At 35.0% G+C, this 11,403-nt stretch overlaps 1 protein-coding gene across 1 annotated transcript; it reads left to right on the forward strand.

Moving 5' to 3' along the window:
* The first annotated feature begins 3,822 nt into the window (after window positions 1-3,822).
* Window positions 3,823-6,020, forward strand: LOC109159553. Its single transcript, XM_019307654.1, has 5 exons — window positions 3,823-4,531; window positions 4,585-5,064; window positions 5,494-5,565; window positions 5,649-5,954; window positions 6,010-6,020. The coding sequence occupies exons 1-5, from the start codon at window positions 3,823-3,825 to the stop codon at window positions 6,018-6,020; spliced, it is 1,578 nt and encodes a 525-aa protein (XP_019163199.1).
* The last annotated feature ends 5,383 nt before the right edge of the window (window positions 6,021-11,403 follow it).

An 11,403-nucleotide genomic window follows, 5' to 3' on the forward strand; every position in this document is an offset into this window, starting at 1 on the left:
CATATTCCTCCCAAACACAACCTGCTTTTCTTGCTATGCAGTCTTCAATGCGCAATTCCGGCACGTCAACGTCACGAGCTCCAGCACGACATTATTCTAACAAAAAGTATCTGGACATGCGCGCCAAAGGACTTTGTTTCCGTTGTCAGCAACCCTACAGTCCGCTTCATGTATGCCCGAATAAATCCTTGCAAACTCTAATTGCAGCAGAGGATGACAAGGACAAAACGAGCGACGAGCCTGGTGTAACTGACGAAATCGACACCGGACAATATAAGGTAGTATTTCCACCTAGCCTTGGGGACAAGGCTGTTTCTTTTGTGGGTGGCAATGATACACACCCAAAATAAGAGATAGTTTACTCAGAAAAAGGAATGAAGAAAATAAGACAAATCAGAATACATAAGGAAAGGTTTAGCTCAAGGGATTTGACAAGAATAAAATCAAAGGCACAATCATATCAACAATATCTCATTTTCTATAATTATTTATTTCCTAGCACTATAAATTAGAACCTCTAGATGAGAGTAAATCAGCCAATCTTTATCCTTAGTCCTTAAGCTTTAGTAGCTAGGCAAGAGTCTAAAACTCTTGTGGGGCAAGAGCCTAAAACTCTTGTTCGGGAAAGTCAAGTGACTTCCTGTTTCTTTATTTTAGTTTATAGTCAATAAAAATACATCATTGTTCTTATCTCTAACATACACCTACAATTCAGAATTTACAAAACAACCTTAAATATCATCACAGGCTCTATTATACAGTGTGTTCAATTCTTGAATGATATGCCAGGGCAGTATACCTTGGAAGAAAGGCATAGGGCAATCTCTGAAAGAAGAACCAGACACACAGGAAAAAGATGAATATACTGCAACATTATATTTTTACTTGTCAAAGAAATGAAATAAAATGCCAAAGCAGAAAACAAGAGATTCAATATTAGGCTCAGATCAATATGGATAAAGTCCATCGTGTTCATTTCATCGTCTTAAGTTAACAAGCAGGAAAAAAAAACCCATGTTTCATTTCTTACATTTCTATCTTACATTTCTAAGATTGCTAAAACAGGCAACTCCATGTTTCAAATAATGTGGATTGAGTATACTATAATACTTAAAGAGTGACTAATAATATAACAAAGCACAGAAACTGCATGCCATAAAACATACCAGGAAAGAAGAAGAAAATTATTAAAGGTGAATAAGCAGTGCCAAGAATGTTATCCAAAAGCCATACTCACCCCTACAAATCAATAATGTTCAATTTGTTTATTGAAGCTTGGAATTTAATAGCATGCACTCACCATGACGATAAACCACAAAAAATAAGGAGAGAGCAGCTTACTTGATCCATGAGATGAGAGGTGATGGGGCTTGCAAAGCAAACAAAGGAACAAGAAAAGATTTGTGAATAGAAATTCCCTTGGCAAGCATCAAAACCCTAAGGAAGAGAATCGAAGAATTGTGAGAATAAAACATATATGCAAGTCTTGGCACTCATATTACTAATCAACAATGACCTAAAAACCAGTATAGCATTGTACCAATGATATGGCATGACTAAAACTAAAACTGTATTAGTGTCAAATAACACCAACTGGCATGCACCAAGCTTTAGCATCCCAACAACACCAAAGATTGTTTGAACTTTAGGAACACAAAGAGTGCTGCAATGTGGCATTTCATCTAAAGAAGCAAACATGCACCAAATAAAATGCATAGTTAGTTGGTGGAAAGAAAAGTAAAAGAAACCCAAACAAGAATGTTAGTAAGTAGCAGACAACCTATTAAATTCATAGATGCATCAACCCAACTGATTTCCTTACACAAAACAGAAGATCCATCCGTGGGCTCAGTGACATATTAATCAGAAAATTCCCACAGCCTCATCATTGTATATAAGTTCGGTGCAGGATCTACCTTCTCCATCATTATTGGAACTCCATCACCACTGGAACTAAAAAATAGAATTTGATAAATAAGCCACATCTTTATAGCCTCATTCAATTCTAAAGTGGAATGTTAGACAATAATCATCTCAAGAACATTTATTTGATAACGTAAAACTGTATGTTCCATGAAAATAGAAGTTCACATATCAAGTTTCTTAACCTCCCAATATGGATTCATGCATGCTAAAGAGCCAGAGTAAAGTGATTGCAGTAATTTCCCATTTTAGATACACAACTGATACTATCTAAAACCTCTAAGTCCAATTACACTTTCAAGTTACTGAATAAACATTCCAACACTTTGGAACTACTTTGCGTCCAGCATAAGGCTTTAGATAAGAGTATTGAAAATATGTTTATTGTATAGGAAATGAGTCCACCCTCTACGTCTAAACCTTTAAGCAAAATCCATGTTCCATGAACAAAGTGAAAATAAGAACTTTTTGTACAACTTGAATCTCAAACCTTTGGAACTGGTGGTTTTCTTGATATAGTTCCAAAACCTTTCTTCATAAATAAAGCTATTTTGTAGAACTTGAATCTAAATCCATCTCTCATCCATCATTAATTGATCTATCACGCAATTACTAATTGCTATTTTAGGTTATTTCAGTAATTCAGTAGAAAAGAAATACATACTCATGGCCAAGATGAAACATACATAGAAAATTATTACATTTAATAAGTAAATATAAGAAAATCTAGCAGTAAATTTATGGGCCCGACTACAAGAATGTTGACATATAGCGACGTTTTTTAAACGTCGGTAAAAATAACAATACGTCGCCAAATATCTTTATTGACGAAATAAAAACGTCATCCGGACCGTCGGGTTAGCGGCATATGAAAAGGTATTACAGACGAAGTTAATTTTTCGTCACAAAATATTACGATTATTGACGTTTTTGCATGGTTTTGATAATGTCATTTGTAAGTGTACATATTTTGTACACATTAAACCTATGTTGGCTAATTTATTTTTATAAATAATAGACATGGGATTAGCCAAAGCTCTTGGACCATTTTTATTCATCATATGGTAAATGTTTGAGTGGCTCTTGTTTATTAGTGATATGAAGGGGAAATCAACTAACAGATTATGGTTCAAGCAAAATGTGTGGTGTTTAAACGAATGGCTGAGAATGAGTTACTATGTTGGAAAGCTACTTTTGTACCTTGAGAAATTGGAAGCTTCATCACTATAAAAGGAAAGGAAGATCATTGTGGAAGTTGCCAATTTGAGATTTAATATTGTTTTGAGAAGTGAATATTATACTGCTAACAAATTGAATTCAATATATTATTCAGCTGAGCTACGGTCTACGCCTGAGTCCGTCGAAGTCTGCTGAGCAACGGTCTGCGCCTGATTCAGTTGAAGTACTATTCGAAGGATATCAAGGCATGCACGTCATGGTCCAGGTTGGATGTTAGGAAGGTTGTTTGTAGTATGGTAGCTAACACTGTGAGAGTCTAATGTACTGTTCTATTTTAAAACTCCTCGGTGAACATCTATAGTGGATTGGGCAGATGTGGGTTGCCCCGCAGACGTAGGAGAAACGCTCCGAACTGCGTAACAAATCTCTGTGTACTTGATTTAATTACTGCTTTTATTTTCTGTTATTTACTATCACTAAATAACTAAAAATTAAACGGTCAAAATTTAATATGAGTATAAAAATCAAGTAGAAGTTTCAGGTTCAGATAGTTTAAGGTTCACGGTATTATTTCAATTTGTATCAAAGCCTGGAGGCTTAAGTTACTAGTCTTTCGATCTGGCTATTACGTGTTCCTTATTTTTAAGTGTTTAGCGGTTTTCAATACTGTTCTTCCTGTTATTACTTTGTTCAATCTCACTTGTTGCTAAGTGTTTCAGAATGGAAAGGTTCAGGCCACTTCCCCAGCTTACAGGTGATAACTACGCATATTGGAAGGCTCGAACAAGAACTCACCTTAAAGCTCAAGGAGATCAGGTTTGGCGGGCGGTACTGACTGGTTGGACTCCACCTACAAAACCTGGAGAAAAAGACGGTGATCCACCAGTGATAAAACCTGAAACCGAGATAACTCAAGCTGAAATTACCACTGCTGGATATAACGATAAGGCTCTTTACAAAATCTATTCCTTAATGCATGAAAATCAATTTTCGTTGGTTACAGGTATTGATTGTGCAAAAACTGCGTGGGAAGTACTCGAAACCACCTATGAAGGTACACGTTCAGTTAAACAGTCAAAGCTTCAGCTGGTAAAAACTGAATTTGGGGGACTTCGTATGAACGAAGACGAAGATATTGTGAGTTTTCCCGAACGCATACAAGAGTTAGCTAATCGAGCAATAATTCTTGGAAAACCTTTCTCCCAACAAAAACTTGTCAAAAAAAGCCTAAGGTCTTTACCTCCGAGATTCAGGATGAAGGTAACCGCTATTCAAGAACATTATGGCTGGGAGAACAAATCAGTGGCTCAACTAATGGGCAATCTTCGAACCTACGAAATTGAAATTCTTACTGATCACACCAAAAAGCAAATGACAGTTGCATTTGTTGCTGAAGAACATGATGATACCGCTAACCCAGACGAATCAGGTGATAATCCAGTTGCGCTTTTAACTAAACAATTTTCTAATTTTTTGAAATAGGTATCTCAGAAGAATTCACAAAACAAAAATTTCAAAAAGGAGCAAGCTCAAACATGTCGAAAACTGGTACAAAAACTAGCATGTCAAAATCAAAACCTGCTGCCTCACATCCAGCCCACTCCAAGGAAAAATCAAACAACAAAGGAGTAAAAGGCTACGAGTGTGAGGGTTTTGGTCATGTTCAAGCTGAATGTCCAACTTATCTTAGGCGAAAGAAGTCCATGACAGCCACAACTTGGAGTGATGACGAACTTGAATCAGAAGCTGCTGATTCTGATGCAGAAGAAATGTTCGATAATTTTGTAGCTTTTTCTGCTAGAGTTGCGACATGTTCAGAACCTGAAGATGCATCTGACACGGAGGGTGGTGAATACAACTCGGCGAAAGACCATGAAATACCATATTTATCTTATGAAGTAGAGTTTAACAAGTTGTATCCCAAGTGGGAAGCATTACTTAAAGCAAATCGTATAGTGTCTAGTGAGTTAGAGTATTGCAAAATGCTGTAAACGTGTTCAAAGGTCAAGTAGCAGATAGGGACGCATTAATTAAAGAATACACTGACCGAGAAGAGAAACCGAAACAGGAAGTCAAGAAACTGAAGTTGGAACTGAGTACTTACAAAAAGAAAATCCAAATGATGGATACCACTTCAACTCTTGATGAAATTCTTGGTTCTGGGCGGCAATCCTGTGCAAGGTTTGGTATTGGCTTTACTGGAGGAACCAACAAAGACAAAACTACTTTTGTCAAGACATCTGATCCACGTCCAGAAGATACTCCTGAATCAAGCACAACTAAACAATATCGTGAATCAGCGCCTGCCACTAGCTCAGCATGGCGAACACGAGGTACAGTACGTAACAAGTTTAATTATAAGGTATATAATCCAGTGTGTCACTATTGTAGGTTACGAGGACACATCATACCAGAGTGTTATTACTTCTACAAAGAACAAAGGGCCGAAAAATATAGCCATAAGTACATTACTCCGTTTATCAAACAAGTATGGGTAAAGAAATCCAACTATATCAGTCTTGTATCCTTTCACTCTAAAAATGCAGGTAGGGATGAAAAATTTTATTTCGACAGCGGTTGCTCACGTCACATGACCGGAAATGCAAAATTTCTAAGTGACATAAACACAAGCAACGGTGAAGTAACCTTTGGTGATGGAGTCAAAGGACAAGTAACCGGAGTAGGTACTCTAAATGTTGCAGGTCTACCGAAGTTGAAAAAGGTGCTACTGGTAAACGGACTCCATGCCAACCTCATATGCATTAGCCAACTCTGCGACCAAAACTCGAATGTTAGCTTCACCAAAGACAACTGCAGCGTTATGGATAATGAAAAGCACTGTGTTATGGAAGGTAAGCGATCAACAGACAGTTGCTATATTCTAACAAATGATATCCCCTATTGCAGGTCCAGCATAAATGAGTCTGAGTTGTGGCATCAAAAATTAGGGCGTCAGCAATCCAACTATGTAAATTTCTTTTTGCCCGTATTAATAAAATTTCAGGTACACTAATTCACAAATAAATATTACATAGTGTTACTAATATTTTTTTTTCTCTCGTGTGCAGATTAAGTCTTAAAGCTAACAGTGATAAAAGCTATCTTGAATTCACTTTTTAAAAGCCAAGTTTCTTTTTCTCTCGTGTGCAGATTAAGTCCTAAAGATGATGTTTGTTTTGATATCTTTTTGAACATGAATTATCCATTCTAGTTTATATATATATATATATATATGTGTGTGTGTGTGTGTGTGTGTGTGTGTGTGTGTGTGTGTGTGTGTGTGTGTGTGTGTGTGTGTGTGTGTGTATCTCTGGATTCATTAAATCATCGGGTACTTTTAATCTTTCAGATTCTTTCTCTTTACTTGTTCATTTATTTATTTAAAGTGTTCGTTTAATTTGCTTGGGTTATTCTTTATGTTTTGTTATTGGCTATTTCTGTGTGTTCACTAAATGTCCTATCTACATTGTGTTGGCTGCTTTTGATATGATAATTCTTTCATTATGCATTTTTGTTGGTGTTTCCTGTGTTAAAATATTTTTGCTTGAATAATAAATTTGGTGCAATTTGATTAATGTGTTTATTTCTCAGTGTTATTTGTTTGGTCCGGTCCGGTCATGACCGTATTTGTGTGTTTTCTCGTGCTATCTGGTATGAATCTGTGCCTAAATTTGATTTATATGAGTATGTGCCTGATTTTGCTTTATTTGAATCTTTGGCTGAATATGCTTTACCTGAATGTGTTGACTGTTTTATTTGCTAATTTTTCTGTTTTGTTTGAATCTAATTGAAAATTCCTGAATTTTTTTTGTTCGTCTGTGTTTTGCTGAGTTGTTTCCAAGTTGCATGTGTCTGGCTCTAGGACTCTCATTTTTTTTTTTAAAACTTCTGCAGGTTCAAACAAAGCAAATAACTTATTATGGAGTCCCAATTACAGCTTCAAGCAAACGAAAATTTGGCAAAGAAAACAATCATGGCGTACATTTTTAGGGGGGGGGGGGCGGGGGGGGGGGGGGGTTCTTTTTAATCTCTTATGAATAAATACAATTTGTGTATTGGTATTTTCGGCTATATTGGTTTTCTTGGGTATATATGGATTCTCTTACTGAAATTTATCAGTTTTTGGATTATCTACTTGATGAGATTATTTATGAGGAATATTTTTTGATGGATGGGATTTCTTATAAGGTTTTATCTTCTTGGTGTATGATATTTGACACTGATCAATATGATGCACGATTGGATACGAGGGAGAAATTATAAAATACGGGGGTATAAGCCAGCAAGTAAGTATGAGGGCTGATACTGGCGCTACTACCACTGGTTCTAAAACTGATGATGATGACGACAACTCAGTTTCGGGCACCCCGTCTACACGCTAATCTGATCCACTATATGATGTTCACCGATATTTTTTTGTCACTTATTTGGCAAAAAAGGGGGAGTAATAGAAGGAGGAGTTTTATTTTGACCTTCTGGCTATTTTGGAATATGAAATAAGGGGGATATAAGAAAGGGGGAGCAGTAGGAAAGTTTGATGTATTGGTTTGACTGCGACATATGGTATTTTTTTGGTATGGCTTGTCTACAACTCTATTATGCTACACTTTTTGGTAATCTCTGACTATTATATCTCTCTTCAGTTTATGGTTATTATTCTTAGTTTCTGGGTATTATTATCTTAACAGTGAACTTATTGTTATTGGACGATCAGCTTTTATTTAGCTAATCTATCTATTGGTTATCAATTATTCCATCTGAATATTGAGTTTTCTCGGGGTTTATAAACTTCACACATAGTCTCTGAATATTAATACAGTGAGCTCATGGATGGAACATGGTCTACAAGAGCTTTTGGTATTTTCTTATTCTTACCTTAGGTAATTGTATGGCACTTATTCTAAGGGCTTATTCTAAAAAAAATTATTTAATTGTTGTTTGCCCAAAGTATTAAAGTGCTACTAGTTTTTGCAAAATAAATTGCCAAAGGGAGAGATTGTAAGTGTACATATTTTGTACACATTTAACCTATGTTAGCTAATTTATTTTTATAAATAATAGACTTAGGATTAGCCAAAGCTCTTGGACCATTTTTATTCATCATATGGTAAATGTTTGAGTGGCTCTTGTTTATTAGTGATATGAAGGGGAAATCAACTAACAGATTATGGTTCAAGCAAAATGTGTGGTGTTTAAACGAATGGTTGAGAATGAGTTACTATGTTGGAAAGCTACTTTTGTGCCTTGAGAAATTAGAAGCTTCATCACTATAAAAGGAAAGGAAGATCATTGTGGAAGTTGTCAATTTGAGATTTAATATTGTTTTGAGAAGTGAATATTATACTGCTAACAAATTGAATTCAATATATTATTCTGCTGAGCTACGGTCTGTGCCTGAGTCAGTCGAAGTCTGCTGAGCAATGGTCTGCGCCTAATTCGGTTGAAGTACTATTCGAAGGATATCAAGGCATGCACGTCACGGTCCAGGTTGGATGTAGGAAGGTTGTTTGTAGTATGGTAGCTAAGACTGTGAGAGTCTAATGTACTGTTCAATTGTAAAACTCCTCGGTGAACATCTATAGTAGATTGGACAGACGTGGGTTGCCCCGCAAACATAGGAGAAGCGCTCCGAACTGCGTAACAAATCTCTGTGTACTTGATTTAATTACTGCTTTTATTTTCGGTTATTTACTATCACTAAATAACTAAAAACTAATCGGTCAAAATTTAATATGAGTATAAAAATCAAGTAGAAGTTTCAGGTTCGGATAGTTTAAGGTTCACGACATTATTTCATCATTGAATACATAATTTTTGCAACGAAATATTAAAAAAAACGTCGGTAATAGTTTTTGACGAAGTAAAATATTTCGTCAACAAATGTATCTTTACTGACGTTTTCCATACAATTATGCTTGTCATTAATAAATTTAATTGATGACGAAAAATGAAATGCGTCAATAAAATAACATTTGTTAACGATTGTGTACATTATTATGCTACCAGTAAAAAGATATTTACTGACGTTTTTTCCATTTTCATTTTTCATACAAAATTTTATATTTGGAGATATTTACAATTTGGTGACACTATTGATGATAATTTGCATATGCTTGTATATAGAATGGTTTACACAACAGTTTCATGAAATTGAAAATAAAATATTTTAGCATAAATTAAATGTTCAAAATAGAATAATATTTTTCATAGTATAATATTGAATTACGAAGATGTAATGTGATACAAATGATTAATCTTAAATAAATCCAGACTAGACACGGGAATATATACAATTCTATGCACATAAAGATGGGTAATAATTCTCATCTTCATCAAAACTATTGAGATCAGCACTTTGGAAGTCCATTGTCTTGGGGAGAATGTCTGAGTTGATGAGTACATCTAGACATGCAATAATTCCCTGCCACTAAAAAAACGTAAATGTTTTTCAAGCATGAGTAATAAATTATTCAAAAGTATATATTCAACTCAATCAGATAGTTAATTTACCAACCTTTTATACTTTCTTGTAATAAATAAAGAAGCAGCCACGGAGTAAATAGTAAACAATGCACATGTGTTGATGTATAAGAGCGCAACAACACAATTCACATTGAAGGAAAATTAAAATAAATTTATTTCTTGTGAACCTTCTCATCATTAACAGAGCTTACAGTAAGGTTCTCAACATATACCCCTTTCTTTAAGTCCTCTCTAAGCTATAGCACAAAGTAACAACTTTAGTCACTGCAATGATACAGAGTGTAAAACAGCTATGACAATCTAATACGAAGAACAAAATAATTACTTACACGAAGATTAGTTGATGATGGCTCAAGGAGGTGTGTGATTTGCTCATTATATATCTCTAGAAAAGAACATTTGCTGCTGAACTTCAACCTCTTAGTACTTTGTCTCTCCTCTTCCTTTAGGAACATAGCATTTGTAAGGAAAACTTGATATACATAAACACACTAATCAGTAATAGAATCTAGTATACTCATAATATATATATATATATATATATATATATATATATATATATATATATATATATATGTATATGTATATATATATATATAACATATCCAAGATAGAGAAAGAAAAATGCACATTTTTTGTTGGAGCAGTTGGAATTATTGGAAAATTTTAAGGATATTAGGTAATGACTAATGATGAAGAATGAAACTACCATAGGATTGTTGTGGTCATTAGGAGCTAGAAATATAATACATCCCACATGAAGAAATATTACTAGAAATAAATGGATAAGTACGTTTATATATATAGGGTTAGGTTCCTGTGACGTCAGGTCTTTTCGTGCGTTCAGTGCGGCATACACCATTAGGTATGCAAAAATGCACTACACAGTGTTCTTAAATACACCATTATGTGTGGTGTATTTTTTTTTTTTTTTGTGTGGTGTATTTTTTGGCATTTCATTCTGGTGTATTTTCTTACACTGTATGGTGCATTTATGCATACCTAATGGTGTATGCCACACTGACCACACGGGAAGACCTGACCTCACAGGAACCAAAATATATAGGCTCCGGATCCCACGACGTCACTTAGATGGATGAGATCAAGAGATCTCATCTCATCCATTAAATCATTACATATAGATGGGTGAGATTGAAAGAGATTTGATATGCATTTAAGGTAGTAGTCAATGCATAAGGGTGAATAAGTAATTGTAATATAGGAGCTATTTATGGTTACAAATAAATTGGAATATATACCATGTAAAGGATCAACTAATTATGTGATTAGATTATATATTAACGGTAATAAATATTTTTGATATTGTGGTGAGACCTGTACTAAAGCTTTCGCAAATAAGAAACCAAGGGTAGCGGTCGTTTCTCAAGGCCACAGAGATGGCGAATATGGGAAGAGGTATGTGCAACCGTACTAGTCCTGCTTTTACGATGTTCTTATGTTTGTGCATATATTATGTTGCGTCTGTGCATTTGTAGGATACGGTGTGTGCATTTTGTAGGCGTGTGTTTACTGAGTGCATGTGGATAGCGTTTAGTTTAAAAATCAATGCGTTTAGTATGTACCGACCTGGTCAGAAAATGTTGAATAGGCAACAAGTCATTGTGTATTGATATGAAATGTGAAAAGGCATTTGACATTGGGAAAAAATAGAGTGATGGTGGTTTGTAGTAGTATGTGCATGTTAATTTTATGTTTGTGCAACAGAACTGCACTGAAATATGATGGAAAAACTTATTGAAAGTAGCTAATTACGTCACTGGTTTGGGACCATTGCTAAGGCCAAATACGTTGCATTTT

Source organism: Ipomoea nil, unplaced genomic scaffold (genome assembly GCF_001879475.1).
Source record: "Ipomoea nil cultivar Tokyo-kokei standard unplaced genomic scaffold, Asagao_1.1 scaffold2833, whole genome shotgun sequence".
NCBI classification, from domain to species: Eukaryota; Viridiplantae; Streptophyta; class Magnoliopsida; order Solanales; family Convolvulaceae; genus Ipomoea; species Ipomoea nil.